The sequence below is a fragment of the Heliangelus exortis genome, chromosome 17, assembly GCF_036169615.1.
Source record: "Heliangelus exortis chromosome 17, bHelExo1.hap1, whole genome shotgun sequence".
Taxonomy (NCBI): domain Eukaryota; kingdom Metazoa; phylum Chordata; class Aves; order Apodiformes; family Trochilidae; genus Heliangelus; species Heliangelus exortis.
The window spans coordinates 12,946,812-12,966,045 of NC_092438.1; the positions used below are offsets into that span (position 1 = coordinate 12,946,812).

Sequence of the window (19,234 nt, forward strand, 5' to 3'; positions counted from 1 at the left end):
ATTGCTACAGCAGCACCTCTCCACAACCCTAAAAGCAAGCTATTATAAAATTAATATAAAATTCAGCTCTCTGCATGAGTGCTAGGCAGGCCCTGCAGAAATCAAATGCATCCTGTTTAAATTACTTATTCTGTGACTTCTCTTTCCGGGCTGCTTGTTCCTTTGTGCATTTCTCCTTTTGCCTCTTGGTAGCTCCGTGAGGAGACTTTACTCTGTGACTTGCTGAGTTCTGCCTAATTCCAGTTGCCTGGGAGTAAAGCATGACACAGGTTTGTTATTCTGGGTCACCAAAATCAACATCACCACCAGGAGCACAGCTCTCCTCATATCTCAGCTTTCCACATCACTCTGAAAAGTAGCAGTTAGTAACGATGCTATTAATAGAGAGTGGAAAGTTTTCTGTGCTTGAAGCAAATGCAAAAGGAACATAATAAATTCAAAGAAAAGAATGGAAATGAGCTAGGGCTGCTTTGGAAAGCACGTGATATTACATGCAAGGATCTCTGGTGTCTGATAGGAACCTGAATGATTTCTTTTCCAAAGTGGTTTTTGGTAAGCTGAGAGCACAGGACTGCCTGAGCTCTTCAAAAGGTTCATCTCTTCCCAGCTCTTTGCCTAGCAGGCAGCTCAGGATGCACAGAATGCAGCAGCCCTGGGTCTGATCTTGCTGTTCCCACCTTTGCCACATATTAACATCGTTGAGTCCAACCATAAAGAACACCCAGAGGAGCTGAACATCAAGGAAATAGGTGACTAGCTGTGATGGGAACAGCACTGAGCTAAAAAGGGGCAGCAATGCTTCAGCTTTGTCAGGTTGTCTCATCCAGGCCCTTACCCACTGTCATACATTGACACAAAATCTTTCTTGGGACATTAAAATGCATCTCACTCGACTATGGAAGCAGCAGCAAGTATATTCTCTTTCAGGCCAGGTGACTGACCCCTGCTGGGCTGGGATTGGTCCTGCTGGGCTCTGCCCTTCCAGCATTCAGGGAGGTGAAGTTCAATACTTGTCTTTTGAGAAAATCCCACAATTTGTGGAGTTGGATCTTCCACAAGAACAAAGTTTGGATTTAACACTTCTGTTTCCCCCTAACTCATCCCTTTTCTACTCAGTTTCTCAGGAGGGTTTTTGCAATGGGTACAGTACAGCTAAAGACCTCCTGCTTCCCAAAATCTTGTTCTCTGGCAAGTGTGGCCAGCAGACATCTCCCTAGGATGTAACCTCCAGCCAAATGCTTTTCAGGACACACTGGTGTCTGCCACACCAACGCTGTGGGACCTGGAGATGGTTTTCCAGAGACAGGGCAGACCAAACTGGTGAGACTGGATTCTTCTCTGTGTCCCTCCTACCTGTCTTGTAGCTTTGCCCTCTCTATGTAAGATATGAGATGAGAACAAAGCCATAGAGCTAAACCTGCAGGTCACACCAATATTAACTATCATTCCATCAAAACAGAGAGCACTGGGGAAGAAGCTATAACCATAGGGTATCCCAAGGTTAATATTTTTCTGAAAGTGTCTCATTGCTGTGAATATTACTTGTGAGGGTCCAAAGCATTATGTTTCCCTTAAAAGAAGTCTGTTAAGTTGTATTCTGAGACATGCATTGAGAAGATTTAATCTACCTTGAGCTATGAAACTAAGTTTAACTAAAGTTTCAGACTGGTTATTTCACCACACAGTCACTGTTCCAGCAGTGCAGTGACATCCTCAAGTACAGTAGATTCCAGTGAGGGTCATGATTTTTCCCAAGCCTTTATTTTAGGCTTTACAGGATCCACGTGCTTTGAATCTCCACAGAGGAGACTTGAAGTAGTGGTAACAATTCTGTGTGACAGCCAGAATGCACCCCCGTTTCCTTGCAGCTTCTCAATGCACCTTGTTACCAGCTGCCACAATAAAAAGGGAAGAAAAAAATGCACTGAGGTGGGGGCTTTATCTGGGAGGTGCTGGAACACAGGGACTGCAATCATAACCCAGAAAGCAAACACCTTGTGAGCAGTGTTTCCAATTTATTTTCCAGATCCTGTGTTCAGTTCAGCTCTCTACCCTGTTGTTCTTTGCTACCCACATGTAGTCTTTTGTTGTGTGGATCTGCTTCCCAGGTGACACCATGGGCATTTATTGAAAGAGGTTCTCTAGGTCCTCTCCTGCCTTGCAGGGCATGGGGGGTGTTCAGCAAGGTGTCATCACCAGTAGCACTGAGCTGGCTACCTCTGTGCTCCTCCTCCAGCAACCAGTTGAGACAGGGCTTTCCATTTTAAGCATTGCAGCTGGGATAAGCTATACAAAAAAGAAAAGAAAAAAAAAAAAAAAAGAAGAAAAAAAAAAAAAAGAGAAGTCCCTATCCCAAGACAGCTAGCATGCTACAGACTAAGCTGCTTTGATTACAGTCACTAAATATACTTTGGTTTTTTCAGATGAAATACCACAAGGAATCTGGTTGAGCCCCTTGGGTATGTTCATGCTCCTCTCACTACCCAGAATACAAGCTCTAGAAGGCTGACAGTGAAATCCAGGCCCTTGGAGCCTCAAGAATATTTTTTTCTATAAAGCTGCAAAACCGTAAGCAAGTAGCCTCGTATGATCACTCAGAGGTAGACATGCAGGGGAGGTTGCTGAAAAAGTCTGGGGTGGTCAGGAAGAATCAGAAATCTTGTTTCTCAGTCTGGTTTGCCTGGAAGCTGAAGCAGCCATGGTGTGTCCTTCACATCTCCCAGCACAGAAGCAGCAGTGGTAGGTACAGTCAGAGTTCAGACATGAGATTTATGTGGGCTTCTCAGGCAGTTCCTTGGTTGGACTTGGTGGCTGTGGTTGGTTGCTCTTGGTCTGGCTCACAGGAGGGGGCCATGTGGTCTTCTGATGGAGGTGGCTGAGAATGAGAAAGGGATTTTACATCATTTTGGGAAAAGACACAGAGGACAACATGAAGGCAACACTGCTTACTCAGGGAAGAAAAGAGAGGGCCATGGAGCTTGTGTGGCTGGTGGATTTTAGTGGTCGTCTGCTTTGTCTGAAAATGCTTTTCATAAGCTTGACATCCTGGTTTGCAAATGCTTACTTTGTACCTAACTAAAAAACCTCTGCTGGCAGATCTTCAGGTTGATTTCTGTTGATCAGCTAAGATGGGCAGTAGATATTTAGGTCTCACAGTGCCCTTTCAGTATAAATCTTGGCTCTGTGAAATACAAGCCATTTAAGAGGCTTCTAGGGAAATATGTGGGATACTGGAGGTCCAAACAAAAACATGTCCTGCTCTCCTTGCCTGGGACTTCACAACATCTTGATTCATACATTCAGTGATGCTTTTTCCCTTACTCAGAATACTCTATAAAATTGCCAGCTAGACAGGCCATAGAACTGTAAAGTTCCACCTGGCCTGAAGGAAGAAGAACATTTTAGAAAACAAAAGAGAGATCCAGAAATTCACACTATGCTTCACTGAGCAGGGTGGGAAGTCTCGTGCTGTCTAGGAAGGGACATGTTTCTCTGATGCAGCCACCTGGAGGCTTCAAGTAGGTTATCTGGTTAAAAGTTGTCAAGCAAAAATTGTTATTTAAAAAAACCCAAACAGGTATTGTTAGTGTGTGCATTGTCAGAATTACAGACCATGGCAGTTTGGACACTTACTCCTTGTAATTTGGGATTCCTTCAGCAGGCAGGCACTGGTCCCTGTCACATGGCAAAGCTGCAAAGGTAATGACACAGCCAGGTGTAAGTGAGGGGTGAGGAAACATGCCCAGTGCAAGTAGCCTGGCTGCATTATGGGAATAATGCACATTTCAACCAGGCAGGAACTCTCAAACTGCTGACACACACTCAGAGGTGCTCCTGAAAGGTTATCATTATTTTCCTTGTGATTTGAGACAAAGATGATGCTAGACCATGGCCATGTTTAGTTGGTGAGGAGCATCAGAGAGGAAAGACAGGGCAGCTCTCTGGTGCTGTTTGCTCACCTGATGGTGACATGGAGATTAGAAACTCTCCTTTTGCATGGAAAGAGACAAGCAGGGTCAAATAACTGCTGCTGCCAAGAAACATATATGGCTCATGGACTGAGAATTATGAAATCATTAAGGTTGGAAAAAACCCTCTAAGATCGAGTCCAATTGTCAACTCAACACCACCATGCCCACTAAACCATGTCCCCAAGTCCCATGTCTACATGTTTTATTAACACCTCCTGAGATGGGGACCCCAGCACTGCCCTCAGCAGCATGTCCCAGTGCTTGAGCACTTTCAGTAAAGAAATTGTTCCCAAGCTCCAACTTAAACCTCCCCTGGCACAACTTGAAGCCATTTCCTTTCATCCTATTGCTTATTACCCGGGAGAAGAGACCAACTCCCCCCTGGCTCCAACCTCCTCCCAGGGAGTTGCAGAGAGCCAAAAAGTCTCCCCTCAGCCTCCTCTGCTCCAGGATCAACACCCCCAGCTCCCTCAGCCCCTCCTGCTCAGACTTGTGCTCCAGACCCTTCCCCAGCTCCATTCCCTTCTCTGGACACGCTCCAGCCCCTCAATGTCCTTCTGGTTGTGAAGGGCCTAGAGCTCAGAGTCCCAGACTTGGAAAAATTAATTCAGTCTCCCATGGAGCTCAAGGACTTTTCCCAGATTGTCTCTCATCCACAGACACGTGAGGGGAAGGGGACAATTTGTACTCTAAGGAAAGAGGGAGATTACCCTTCCCCTCGGCTCAGCATTGCCCTAGTCATACCCGGATGCCATAATGAAGGGTTGGATCCCTGGTTCAAAAGCTACTGAGAAACTGGCCAGGGTCCAGCAAAGGGAGCCCAAGGGCTCATAACCTGCAAAGAGAGGCTGGGGAGGGCTGGGAGAGCTGAGCTGGTTTAACCTGGCAAGGAGGCTGAGAGGCAATTTCACAGCACCCACTCCTCCTTCAGGGGCAACGGGAAAGATGCTGGAGCCAGGCTCTTCTTGGAAGTGGCAGACAATATTGCTGGGGGCACCTGCCACAGATCACAGCTGAGGGAGTTTAGGCTTAGATGCTTGGAAAATCTTTTTCACTGAGCATAATGGAGTGCAGGAACACATTTCCCAGAGAGGCTGAGGATCTCCAGGTGTGGAGGCTTGGAAGCCCAGCTGGCTAATCCCACTGATCTTGTGTGATGGTCCCACCTGGAGCAGAAGGTTTAGTGCCTGATCTTCAGCAGTCCCTTTCAACAAGCATCTCTATGATTGGGTGAAACCAACCTCCTGCCTGTTAGGCTTTTTTTCCTCTGGATAAATGCCTTTCCTCTAGCCCTGGGCATGAGTCCCACCCTTTGACTCCTCACACAGCAAGCCTGCATTTTATATTCCAAGATGAGTCACACGGATGAATGGAGGGCAATTACACTCAGTCAGCATGAGAGGATCAGGTACATGTATGGGAGGCTCAGCTGGTATGGGAAAACGTATGGAATGTGGTGGAAACTGTAAATAACACTAAGAGACATCCTTGAGTCTTGTTTGGATTCAGGTGTCTCCAGTTCATTTCGTGCTTACCGTCCTGTTTGGAGAGAACTGGTGCTAACAGCTCTTTAGCTTCTGAGAGCAAAAGGTCAACAATATCTGAAGATGGAAGAGATGTGTCTGAGACTGCATCTGTTTTATCCTCTTCTGTTTCACTGTTGACTCTTACAAATATGGAAAGTGCCATCAATACTTCTATATCACAGAATGGTCATTGAAAATCCTGGTCAGCCTCTCCTGAAGGATATTCTATGTAAATTCTGTGTATTCAGGGGGGTTTGCATCTTCATCACTCAACACCACGAGGGACTCTCTTTTAGACATTCTTACATCATTGTCTTACAGATATCAATGCTTTTTTTTGTTTAGGACATCTCAAAACCATTTTTTCTTCGTTATATTAGAAGTGACAATCTTGGAAACTTAAAAACAGTTTCCCATCACTCATAAAAACAGGCTTTTTAAAAAGACCTCACCATTATCAATGGGGCAGAGACCTTTCAACAATTTGATCAATTAAAAACACACATAGGGTTGTGATACATTTTTTCCCAAGTGATGGGAGGTGGGTTCAGGTTGAAGGGGAGTCCAGAAGCCTGGACTCTATTTCTCCAATCTTTCAGGCAGATGGGAGTCACGCTGGCTCTTTGCTTGCATGCTCTTTGTTTCTCTGACTGCTGATAGAAAAGGACTTTGTCCTACAGCCCAAAACTGGCACAATGCTGAGAAAAGGCAGTGAAGTCAAAACTCTGCTTCTTTGAAACAATGTGCCTGGGGTCTCTCTAACAAGAGCAATGTAACCAGAGGAGTATTTCACCTGTTTGCTCCCAAAAAACAGCCTGAACATAAGCCAACCCCCAGCTACCCATCCACCAGCAGCCTCCAGGTCATCTTTGCCCAGTGGTTTCATTTCCAGTTTGCTTAGACACACTGGGTAGGTTCAGTGTGACCTTCCCCTGAGAAAGGTCAGAAAAGGACATTTCATGGTCCTGTTCAGGGTTTCTGGGAGACATCTCCTACCTTTTCTCATCTGCTAAATGACTGGGTGTGCTGAGGACCTTGTGGACGTTCTGCCATGCAACACAAAGAAAGGAGAAAGAAAAAAAGAAGGTTTCAAACTTGTAGGAAGAAGGTCTTAAACTTGTAGGAATGAATCATCCCTGAGAACAAACCCCCTGGGTTTTTCCTGGTGATCAGATTGAATATGACACTAGTCAGCTTCTGCTTATTCATTGCCCTTGAAGCGAATATCTCAAGGCCTTTTGCAACTCAAGCAGCATTCACAGCCTATGCAAATACACAGAACCCATCTAAATTATGCATTTTTTTACCAACACTAAAATATGTGAAATACAACCTAAAAAGACTCTTTCAAAAATCCACTTTGCAGGCTGGATTTCAGCGAGCCTCGATCTTTGCTATGAGCAAGCCCTGCTTTCTGGAGTGTACCTGCACTTGGGAGCTCTCATTACCACCCATGCTTAGTGAATTCTCACACTGAGAATGACTGAGGGATGCATTAAAAAAGGAAGATATTTTACACACATTTTACACCTGGGATATTTGATCCCAGGGCCAAGCCAAATCCATTTCCAAAATCCAGCCCCAGATCCCTCAGGCACCAGCAAGTAGTGATGCAGATTTTGAATTTTTTCCTTCTCCAAAGCAGAGGACACAGTCCCTGCACTTCCTTCTGCTCCATCACATCCTATTGATTTCAAGAGTGTGTAGGATAGTCTGCAGGTAGCTGTAGCCACCCCATTGAATACTAGTGATCCCTACACAAGCTTGTATTCCCCACACAGGTAGTAGTAAAGTGGAAGAACAGTCAGTTAAAAGCCTAAAGCAATTCTGTGTGTGATTTTACAGTGAATCTGGGGAAAAAGTTGCACTGGAAGAGCAAAACTGCTCTTTGAGTTCAACGAGAGCATCACAGGGCAACTGGTGAGCCAGGGACAGCAGAGCCACCAGGCAAAACCTTCCTCATGGTGTTCCCACAACTCCTGGCCATACGTGAGTACACCTGAGTTCATTCCCCAGTTCTAACCAGCAGACAGTGCCTTTTTAGGATGAGCTTAAAAAAAAAAAAAAAACAACAAACCAAACCCCTCTCTCTTGCTCGTGGAGCAGGAAGTTATTTGGACTTGCAAAAGCACCCTGCTGCAGGGAAGAGGCTGTGGAGATGCCACCAGCAGCAGGGGTGGTTTCAGCACTTCACCTGCACAAACAGGAGCAGTTTCCTGTTGCAGATCTCCAGGCGCTTCCGTGAGACTTCTGATTTTCGTAGCTGGCCGTCAGCCAGGGACAACTGTCTTTTCAGTTCCAAGATGTCCTCCTGAGGGAGAGAGGAAGAAGAGAAAGGGGAGGATGACCCTCCAGCCTTGGCACTGGGAAACAAAAATTTACAACATTTGCTACCAGCAGAAAACCACAATCCATTTGGAATCAACAGTGGAAACTATACAGGTTATAACATGGACCCAGAGACAATGCTGGCCTTGTGGCTATACACAATAATTAATATATCTGTTATCCTCATTTTCTCCTTTATATAGAAGGGGTGAACCCACAGAAGGTTCACAGAACCCACAGAAGGCTCACAGTAGGTCACAGAACCCACAGAAAGTTCACAGAACCCACAGAAAGTCACAGAACCCACAGAAAGTTCACGGAAGGTCACAGAACCCACAGAAGGTCAGGAGGGTTGGAGGTTTGTTCCCCCACTGATCATTTTTTTCCCCAAGCTGAGGGGTTGCACTACCTCTATTTCAGAGACGTGTTTTGTCTTTTTCCCCACCACCTGCATCTTCAGTTCTGCAATTTCAGCTTCCAGTAAGTGGATAACTTCCTCGTAGTCCTGCTCAGCACTATGAGCCTGTCTCTGCACCACCTCTGCCATCTGCAGCTTGCTGTGCAGTGTCTGGTTCTCTGAGAGGAAGCCCAGGGCTTTCTGGAAGGAGCAGATTTAGACTGAATGTTAGGAAAAAATTCTTTACCATGAGGACAGTGGAACAATGGCACAGGTTGCCCAGGGAGGTGGTTGAGGCCTCATCCCTGGAGATGTTCAAGGTGAGGCTTGAGGAGGCTCTGAGCAACCTGATCTGGTTGAGGGTGTCCCTGCTGACTGCAGGGGGTTGGACTGGATGAGGTTTAGAGGTCCCTTCCAACCCAAATCATTCTGTGATGATTCTATTAGTGGGAAATTCTGGTCAATGCACCCCAGCCATCAACCCCACCCATCTCTCCACTCACCTGGTTCAGCATCTGAAGCTCCTCTTCCATTGACTTCTTGCTGTTCTCCACCTCCTTCAGGAGAGACTAGGAAAAATATTTTCCCTGGATTAGAACCAACAAGTGATAGGACGTTCTCTAGAAGGTGCCCTGGTCTTGTAGCCCCTACCCACTGGAATAATATTTTAAAGCAGCAGTTAAATAATATCTTACAGCCTGCAGAAATTCACCTGGGTGCTGCTGCAGTGCTAATAACCATGCAGCTGGGTCAGGCTGGGAGGAAAGGCAGGGTTGCTGTTACTCACCAACTGAAATTATTTGTGATAACCACTTGTATTTTTAAATATACCTGCTCATGGCTGAAAAGGGACTGCATACTTCCAGCACAAACAAATTTTCATTTGAGGTTAAGAGTGAGAAAGAGGCAATTAAATAGAGGGGGTGAGAGTTTTCATTGGCGTCGAGGAATGCGCAGAATGCCAACGGGTGACTTCTGAGGAGGGACAAGCCACCCCATCCCTCTCCTGCATGACTACAGCCAAGAAATGTGCTCAGAGGAGAGGCCCCACCTTTAGCCTTCGGACTTCTTGCCTCAGATCCACCATTTCCAGCTGCAGCTGCTCCAGCTCCTCGTTGCCATTACAGTTGAGAGAGTCAAAGACCTGCGGGGCAGAGGGACAGACAGCATCATGCACCACTCAGGCTTTGCCAAAATTGTGGGGCTCTATGGCAGTCAGATTGTTTTCCCTACCCTGAATAATGATGAATCACAACCACTTTGAAAAGGAGTCAGCAGTTTGATGCAACAGAATAAAATAGGCACATTAAGTAATTCAATTGCAGGTTGGGCTTCCTCCCCCCACACACACTCCAAAGGATTTTTCTCTCTGATCCCTGCCGTAGCTGGAATAGCTGTGCCACATGAAACTTTCATTTTGTAAAAGATAAAATCAGTCAGAATTGATTAATTATGGCTAATTTTCCTTCTGCAACACTGCCAGGCTACTTCTTTCATATCATCCCACATTGTTATTTCCTTATTGAAAATGAGAACTTTGAGGCCTTCTACAGAATTTCCTATAATCAAAATGATTAATGCACAGTTCTGTCTTCTCTTTTGAACTCTAGAAAACAGTAATTTAGCTCTTTCCATCTCTGAATTTAATGTATTTCCCATAGAATATTCAAGGATTCAATACAGAAGAGCATTGGTCTGACCGAGGAGTGAAAAGCTGATGTATCCAGCAAATTGGTCACTTCATGCTGAGTGAAGAGCATGGAGCTGGAATCCAGACCAGCCTCATCCAGCTCCTCTGGCACCAGATCCCTGAGTGCTTGGAGAACATCTGCAAGAAAGAATCAGTTTTTAAAGGGCTAAAACATGGTGTGTTAGGAGAAAATCCCACCCATTTTGGGGACATCTGCTGCCAACCAAACCGAGCGGGTTTGGAGATGCCAGGCAGTCTTTCTCTAACACTCCTGGGCTCTTCATCAAACTTAAATAAGTTGCTGGCAGTCTTTACCAAACTCTTGTTTCTTATCAAATTGAAAAAAATTAAACTTTTAAAACCTTAAAAGACCCCTCTAGATATTTTCACAGTGGAGTTTTCACGATTGTGGCTTAAAATTCTAAGTAAAAACCACGTTTTTCTGACAAAAGGCTTCTGCATGCCTGCTGGCATTTCTCATCCTGCTGATTTAAACAAAAAAAAAAAAAAAAAAAATCCCAAAACAGCTCTATGAGTTAGAAGAAATGTTAAATTGACAAGTCTGAAAATCCAGATCCATTTGTTAAGGGGCCATGTGGGACAGACAGGAGCTGGCACAGAGGGGGGCAGGTGACACTGGGTGGAGGGGGACGGTGGAATGAAGGGTCCCAGCCCCTTCTGTCCTCAGCCCATGGGTTGCAGTTGGAGCCTGAGGCCTCCCACAAGAACAGCATCTTTACTGCCAGCATATTTCCCAAATACTCCTAAATAATTTTTTTTTTATCACCAGAAACTACAAAGCTGGTTGCTCTTGGGAGAGACACGTGGTGATGTGATGTGTTGTCCCATCACTCGCTGCACAAAAAAACCCTCCATCCAAGAGGTGTGGGCTTTGCAAAGCTGTTCTTTCTGGTGAGGATGTTGCTGATGGCTTTGAATTTTTGTAAAAAAAAAACCCCAAGCTTCTGGGGAGCAGAAACAGCTTCTGGCTGGTGACAGAAAGGACAGCAGGCTTATATTTTCTGACCAGCTCTTGCTAGGAAGCTGCAATCTTACAGCAAATGAGCACTCACACTGTCTCCTTTTATTCTGATTTTAAATGTGCTCCTCCCAAATTTGACCAGCTTTCTGTTATTCTGATTTTAAATGTGCTCCTGCCAAATTTGACCAACTTTCTTTTATTCTGATTTTACAAATGCTCCCTTTTTATACCTGCAACTTTTCATAACCGTTTTGAGGCTACCTCGATAGCCAGGCAGGTGTCTTTGCTGCCACTTTTTAGCCTCTCTTCTTTCTCAGCCTCCAGTGAAACCTCCAGGAAATGGTTGAAATTGTTGATTTTAAAGGTCTGTTCCAACAAAAATGATTTTATGGCTCTAGGAAGAAGCCCCTCCCTGGCAGAGCTGCCCTCTCACCTCCGTAGGCCACCGTCCCCTGGGAGTCCGTGGTCAGGCTTTGCCGTAACTGCCTTTTCTTCTCCTCACTCACAGCCAGACCAAGATACTGCAGAACCTGGAGCAGAAACAATGAGCCTTTAGAAAGAAAAATACTGGAAAAGCAAGCCTGTGAAGTAAGGTGCTGGGGAGACACGTGGGGCTGGGTTTTCTCCTGGCAGTGCCTCTCCGGGCAGCATCTCCCGAAGGAGAAGGCTTGGGTTGGGTTTCCAGTCTCTTCCTTCCCTCCCCATGTAGAAAAATGCCTGTTCCTGAAGGTGGGGACACATTCACATCCCTCCAAGGGTATTTTTTACAGACTGCAAGCAGATTTACAGCTATGAGGAACTGTCAGGAGCTTCAGCAAAAGCTGGTGGGGCTGTAGCAAGGCCCAGCTGCCACCAGCTCAGCTCTTTCTCTTACTGCCCAGGAACTGGATTTGGAACAGAGAACATAAAAGCTATTCAGAGTATTTCCTGTGGCAACAGAAGACATCCCAACATTTTGCTTCTCCACTGCACCTTTCCCTCTCTCATTACACCTGATGAGTGTACACACTGATCTTTACAAGTTGAGCCCCAGAGCTCCACACACAAGCATATGAGCATTTGCAAACCCCACTCCACTCCTGGTGGCAAGGAGTAGGAGCTTTCAAAAGATAAAGTCAAGTGCAGCAGACCCTGGGAAAGATCCACAGTTAAATACTCCCCTGTCCCAGGCTTCACCTGCAGTCTGTGCATGTCCAGCATCTCCCATGTGGTCCCCTGGGACAGAGCTAGAGATGAGTCCCCTGCTCCCTTTTGTCTCCCCAGCAAACCCATGGGACTTGTCTGCTCACATGTGAGCTCTGTTTGAGTCCCACCTCCCAGTCCTCTGCCCACCACCCCTACACCAGGCAGTGCTGCTGGCCACCAAGCTCTGGGATACCCTGACCCTCAGTCTGCAGGAACTGGCATCTGGCACAGAACACCCCAAAACCATCTGAGATGCATAGTGGGCAGCGTGCATGTCCTGCCTTGCTGCTCATAATGCTGGCTTTTAAAAAGGAAAACCAACCCTCACCCCTCCCTCTCACCAAAGAGGAGCTGCAGAGGTCGCTGTGAAAATGCAATCCTAAATCCTGCTTTAGAAGGATTAGGAAAAAAAGTTCCTTCCTGCCTCGCTGCCCCTCCTGCAGGCCAGAGCAGCAGCTGCCGTGGGGTGGCAGCAGAGATGCTTGCGGCACCCCTCAAGTGCCAGAAGTACCTGTGGGGTGGTGGGAGATAGACCCCAAAACCAGCCTGGGGTCTCTGCGCCCTTCACCAGGATCTGGGCGAGGAAATGGGGAGATCTGCTCCCTTTGATGATCCCTGTGGAACATGTTTTCCATCAAAAGCCAAGAGGAGCAGTGGTGGTGTCTGGATCCTTGGGGAGTGATCTGGTATCTCAGCCTGTCCTCACCCTCACCAGCCTGCCCTGAGCTCACCCCAGCAGCACTGGAAGGTCTGGAGGGCAGCTGCCTGAGTCTAATGCTTGACATCCAAGTGAGGGCACAGATGCCAGGAGGAGACTTCTGGAAGTCCCCAGAGCACTGAGAAACATCCAAGATAAGCCAAGGTGTGTTTAAATGCTCCCTTGGACACACCTGGGGTGTTTCACTATATCCTCTTCTCCTTTTTTTAACTTGAAAGGCTTGACCCAACCTCCAGCAAACTGGGCTGAATAGCTGAGACCCTTTTATTTCTTGGTAATAAATACAATTTGGTGGCCAACTCTTACACCTCTGTCTCAAAACCCAGGTTACTTCATGGCAGCACGTGGGGGCTGTGATGAGGACAGCACATATAATGTTCTAGAGAGTTCTGTGTAGAGTCATCATCTAACATAAGAATGTTTGGAGGACTATGGCTGGCTCTGCACCCACACTGCTTGGGATATTTCTCTTCCCAAGACAACCTGGTCAGCATCCTGGGGAGATGAAAGGGAATTAAGCTGGAGCAGACTGGTCAGAGGAGGACAGTGTACATGTAATTAGAGCACTGATCAAGCTTTAATCTTTGCAGACAGCAGGATGGCTCTCTTTCACTAGTTCTATTCAGGTTTGCAGTTTTTAATCCCTCCAAAAAGCAAGAAACACAGTGACCACCCCCGTGCTGGTACCCAGCCTGGGCCTCCTGTACCTGAGGGCAATCCTGGTGAAAAGATCAAAGCTGATTCTGCTTTTCAGAGAGAAACAATACAAGGAGAGCAGTCATGGAAGCTTATTGAGTTTGCCAGGTCTGTGGCAGCTGGAGGTACCATGCCAAGGGACTATTTTCTGTGTAATGTCTGAAAGGAAACCTCACTTTTAGGATAGGGACCCATTCCACTCACCAGTTCCAGTTTCCCATCCTTGATTCTGATGTGGGGATCCAGAGCTACTTTTGGTTTGGTGGCTGAAGCTGCTTTGTGATTAGATGCTGAAGCAGGTGCTGCAAAGCCATAAATAAATATTAATGGAAGAACAGTTGGGTAAAGGAAGGAGATACCTACAAAGCAAAATTCAGAACTTGTGTTGTGTGAAACATAATGGGTGTGCAGCAGATCAAAAGTCAAAGACCAGGATTTAATAAATCCAGTCCTGGAAGGGTCAACTAGCCCACTGCTGAAAAGATGGGATACTGGGGATACTGGGATATTGGGATACTGAAACTGGGCTTCTGCAGGATTTAAATTGGGAAGTTTCATCCAAGGGCATCCAGGACTGAAAAAAAAAATTAGCACTTGGAAGTTTCCAGTCACAAGTTTTTGTGGTGTCTTGGGGTCTGTAGTTATGGTGATCTGGGGGAAAAAATAATCTGCCTTGGTCTTCTCTAATTAAATGATGAAGTAAAACTGAAAACCAGCATTTTTTAAAATGAAGCCTTGGCTTTCACAACAGTGGTGAAAAAGGGAATCGAGAGATGAAAAGTGATGTGGAAAAACACCACTGTGAGACTTTTTCCCTTCCCAACACTGCAAAAATTCTCAAACACTTTTACCTCAGCTGGGCAGGCAGGTTTTTGGGGTTTTTTTGTGTGCACTGTGGGGCAGATACAGAGGGAGAAAGAGGCAGAACTGGCAACTGTGCTGCTGAGGAAAAGCTGTCATCAGATCAGAAGTGCTGCCAACATCTGGCTTGTCACCACTGCCACAGCTGGAATGGCATGGAGCAGGAGCCCTGCTGTGCCCCTCCAGAGAATCTTTCTTCCCCTTACAACCAAACCTCATCCATAAGAAACCTCTACATTCCCTGGGGAACGGGCTGCAGAAGGTGGCACAGCTCAGGTGCTCCCCTGCCATCCTCCCCTGCTTGTCCTCAGCCCTCAGCCCAGTTTAGGGAGAAAATCCCTTCTGGATTTGCCCAGGGGACCATTTCTTTCTCCTGCCTGGGACATGGCTAACACCTCACTGAGCCTCTGCTCCTCCTGAACATCTCCACTCTCCTGGACCAGCAGAGCCCAGGCACGAGGAGGAGGCAGAGAGAAGCAGCAGGGGGGCTGCACAAGCATAAATCCCCCTAATCCAGGCATTCATCTGCTCTGCTAATGCCAGGAGCTGAGAAGTACCAAGAGGTAATAAATGGGTTTGCTGGATCGGCCACCAACACTTTACTCTCCACGTTGAAGGGCAGAGATGTCACCCCGTGGTGCCTGGCTAATCAGGATTAGCTCCGTGGGGCTTTGCTGGCAGCTCTGGACACAGGGATATCAAGGGCACCCATCAGGCACCCACAGAGAGGCAGTCACTGGCCCAGGCTCCAAGCCTGTCTGCTGCTCTTTCAAAGCCACTCGTTGGGTTTTGTGGATGACAACAGTGAGAAAAAGCCTCCTCAGCATTTCACATTAAAAAAAAAAAATAAAATAATCTGTGTAATGAAATCCCTGGTTGAGTCAGGAAGGGGCTTGGTCATTGCTCTTTGCTGCATGGCCCACACAACCCAGGGCTTTGCTCTCTCCATCACCAGGAGCTCTTGCTGGTGGTGGTGGCCACTGAAGAGCTCACCTGAAATCAAAGCTGCAGGATCATAGAGATCACATAAAGGTTTGGATTGGAAGTGACCTTAAATATCATCCAGTTCCAACCTCTTTCCATGGGCAGGGACACCTCCCAGCAGCCCAGGTTGCTCCAAGCCCCATCCAACCTGGGCTGAGACACTGCCAGGGATGGGGCAGCCACAGCTTCTTGGGCAACCTGGGCCAGGGGCTCAGCACCCTCACACCAAACAATTTCTTCCTAAGACTTCCCCTCTTGCAGTTTAAGGCTTTTCCCCCTTGGCCCATCGCTCTCTGCCCCTGTCAAAAGTCCCTCCCCAGCTTTCCTGGAGCCCCTTTAGGTACTGGAAAATGTTCTAAGGTCCCCCTGGAGCCTTCTCTATGCTTGGTACAGGGAGGACAAGGGAGGACAGACCAGTGCATAGGACAAAGAAGACAGCTGAAGTTTGCCCAAGGGGAGCTGGGCACCTCTGGGAGCAAGGTGCTGTTCCCCAACCTTCCCACTCATTGTAGGGACAGAGTCAACACAAGTTCCCTGTCAGTGCCCCCCTTTCACCTTCCAGATGGAAATGACAACACAGCAGAGATTTGCAAGCAGGACCAGTGCCTTGGCAGCACAGGGGGCAGGAAGAGCTGTGTGGCTGTGATGTTGTTTGGGCTGTGCTTGCTTGGGACTCCCTAGGGAGTGACCAACTTTTCCCAGAGGGTATGAGGCATCTTGCTGGAGGTCATCTCCCTGGGAGCAACTTGATCAGGCAGGGTTATTGGGGTGTCCTGTGATTCCTACAGGACCTGGGAAGCTGCAGGGGGGTTGAGGTCCTCCCCTTCTTGCTGCCATCCTGCTGGGGGAATTGGAGGTTTCTCCCCCACAAAAGGTAAGAGCACGAAGAGAAAACACAGCGTGGGAAAGTAAACCAGGAGTGAAGCTGGGATGCAGGGAGAAACCTCCGAGCAATTTCCCAGTTTGACCAACTGAGGGCAACCTTTATGCCTGTATAATGTCCAAGGTCGCTGTGTACCTTGCAGCAACCACTGACTGACTTTTTTATACCACCCATCCCCATCCAGAAGGCACGTGGCCTGCACTGGGACCTGCTGGGTGCAAGTCCAACATCATCTCTGCATGTGGGCAAAGACCCTGCTGCAAAGGAACCACATGCTGAGAGTGGGAGAGGTTGGTGTCTCTGAATAAAGTGCTCCTCTGAATGCCTTAGTGAAGAATTTCACTACTATGAACAAACAAGGGCATAGTTACTACCTATTGAGTAGCTGCTACCTCTCTGCTAGTGGGCTGAGACTCATTATCAAACCATCAGATTCCACTCCAGCAGTATAAACACTGATTAAAATTCATTTCACCATTCTCAGCTCCACGAAGCCAAGGTTGTGTTTGTCACCCACCCAAAGCAAACTTGCAGGGCTCTTACCTGAGACAGTAAGCTCTGGTGGGCAAATGTCTGGTGACAAAGAAGGCACAGGAAAATGATTTTCATGTCTATTCTAGAAAAAGAAGACAAAACAGCACAGACAATGGCTAAGCAGGACCTGTCGGTGTAAATAAAAAGAAGATAGAGGAGGTTAAGGGAGAGCAGCCCATCCAGCCCATAAAGAGCAAGGCACCACGAACACCTCCTGTGCAGGTGGGCCAAGACAGATTCCAGGGGTTCCTCCTGGAGCACTTGGCACAGGCACATTCCTGAGTCACCTCCAAACCTCTGGTCACACACAGAAACCCGAGTTTGTCATTACTGTAATTGGGAGCTGCAGATGGCTTTGACCTTGCATCCACAGAGGTTCTCCCTAAGGCTCTGCATCCACCCCACCACTGATGTCCTGATTCTGACCACAGCCAGTCAAGTTATTCACCCAAAACACATAATTATCACAGGAAGGTGAGACCATTGCCCACCCTTTCTAAGTGCCAGGTCACAGCTGAACACACAAGAGGGAAAAACTGAGTCACAGGGTGGGTATGGTGAGCACCATGGGGACAGCGGTCCTGTAACTGGGAACTTACAATCCTAGAATGGTTTGGATTGGAAGGGACCTTAAAAATCACCCAGTTCCAACCACCCAGCCATGGGCAGGGACCCCTCCCAGCAGCCCAGGTTGCTCCAAGCCCCATCCAACCTGGGCTGAGACACTGCCAGGGATGGGGCAGCCACAGCTTCTCTGGGAAACCTGTTCCAGAATCTCACCAGGAGATGGAAAGAGGGACACAAGACATAGGTGCTGAGGACACAGGGACAGGTAGCACGTGTGCCTGAGCATCCTTTCCCTGCTGTGGAAGCTAGAGCTCACTAATAGTTCCATCTTTCAGCAGCAAAGAGGAGAAAGGAGGAATTAAATTCCAGCCAGTGATGTAATTTTCTATCAGTGCACAGCATGACCCGTGCTCTGTGCTGAAGGCTCTAACTAACTACCCAGATGTGTGTGTATGGGCTAAGGATCATTTCCAGCCTGGTCTACCCATATATTGCCAAATACATCACAATCTCACAAGCCCATGTCTCCAGAGGGTCTGGAAAGAAAGAGCTTCTGTGAATGCTGCTGTATGAAAGGAACACAGACCCAGCCTTTTCTAAATGAGGTTTATGTGGAAGAGGGCAGAAAATCCACCAGGATTGTGTCAGCCCAGGAGAGGAGAGACAAATATGGAGCATCCAGCTGTGGGCCTAAATTCTTGAGTGGTTAAACCCCAACTCAGAATGCCCAGCTTGTCCCTGAAAACACAACAAAGAGCAAGGCTCCACGGGAAGAGGGAGCCTGGCTTATCCTTAGGCTGGTGAGGAGCAGAAATGGGCTGCTTAGGAAAGCTGTGGATTGCTCCTCGTCAGAGGTCTTTAAGAACAAAGAGTTCTTCCTGCCTTTGGGTAGGAGACCAGATCAAACTGACTCCTGAGATCCCTTCCAGCCTTATGACTGGTGCTGAATGAGATGCAGGTTGCTCTCCATGGAAGGGTTTTGTTTTTTTAAAAACCTGAGACTTCTGAAGCAGGTCTGCACGCAGGCTGTGGAGGTGAAACTCATCTCATTACCTCCTCAGAACCTTCGCTGTCTCAGACCCAAACCAGAAGAAACACTTTTTCAGGTTTAAAATACATGGCTGTGGAACAGGGCTACACACATCAGCATCCCAGGCTTCCCACCATCCAGGAGGAATACCAGGAAAGAAGAGTTTCCCCTTCCTCAAAGAAGGGTTTTCCAACTAAAAACAGATCAGAGGACCTATGTGCTCTTAGAACTTCAACCAACCTCTGGGGACCTCACGTGGACCTTCAGCCTGCAGGAGCTCAGGCCATTTCCCACAGCCTTTGGAGGTGGTGATGGGATGTTAGGAACTGTCAGGCCAGGATGCAACCGTCCCCTCCCAGGAATAAAGGCAACTTCTGTGTTTCCCTCGTGTCTTAAACAAACAACAAACGTGCAATGTTTTAATAATAAAAGTCAAAAGAAAAAAGCACAAGTCTTTTTTTTTCACCGAACTTCCATGCCCCTGGTTCTTTCTCTGGGGAAACCTGGGTCTCCACCAGGTAGGTTTGCTTGTCTGAACTTCACTTCTGGGAAGTGACAGGGGAGACCAAAATATTGGGAAGATCTGGCTACACTTCAGGGCAATCCATGCACTGAACCATCATTTAAGACTTCATTTGTTTCTTTGTTTCTCCCAGGCAAACTCTGGTATGACACGAGAGATTTTTTGCCTAAGACTCAGCACCGCTGATGGGAAACACGTTCCATGCTCACCTGAATTTGGCTTTTGCAATTATTTTTCTGGCCTCTTCATGAGTGCTGCCCACCAAAGAATCTTTATTGATAGCTATTAGTTGGTCCCCAGGCCGGAGCCGCCCATCCTAAAGAAAGAAGGAGAAAATCAGAGCCCTGGGAAGGAATGTG

The 19,234-nt window shown here is 47.3% G+C and overlaps 1 protein-coding gene across 3 annotated transcripts in view; it reads right to left on the reverse strand.

Moving 5' to 3' along the window:
• Window positions 1–1,995: 1,995 nt before the first annotated feature.
• LOC139803988 (syntaxin-binding protein 4-like) overlaps window positions 1,996–19,234 on the reverse strand; it is a 41,385-nt gene continuing 24,146 nt past the window's right edge. For 2 of the 3 annotated variants that reach the window (XM_071760707.1, XM_071760706.1), the window contains exons 9-22: window positions 19,085–19,191; window positions 18,593–18,743; window positions 16,765–16,837; window positions 13,698–13,795; window positions 11,328–11,424; window positions 9,923–10,050; window positions 9,274–9,366; window positions 8,726–8,791; window positions 8,235–8,423; window positions 7,692–7,808; window positions 6,494–6,543; window positions 5,507–5,637; window positions 3,634–3,691; window positions 1,996–2,875 (exon numbers count right to left, since the gene is read on the reverse strand). In XM_071760707.1, coding sequence (XP_071616808.1) covers window positions 2,770–2,875; window positions 3,634–3,691; window positions 5,507–5,637; window positions 6,494–6,543; window positions 7,692–7,808; window positions 8,235–8,423; window positions 8,726–8,791; window positions 9,274–9,366; window positions 9,923–10,050; window positions 11,328–11,424; window positions 13,698–13,795; window positions 16,765–16,837; window positions 18,593–18,743; window positions 19,085–19,191 — 1,464 coding nt within the window. In that variant the 3' untranslated portion in view covers window positions 1,996–2,769. The remainder of the gene's footprint in view (window positions 2,876–3,633; window positions 3,692–5,506; window positions 5,638–6,493; window positions 6,544–7,691; window positions 7,809–8,234; window positions 8,424–8,725; window positions 8,792–9,273; window positions 9,367–9,922; window positions 10,051–11,327; window positions 11,425–13,697; window positions 13,796–16,764; window positions 16,838–18,592; window positions 18,744–19,084; window positions 19,192–19,234) is intronic. The other variant, XM_071760708.1, reaches the window with a different exon arrangement.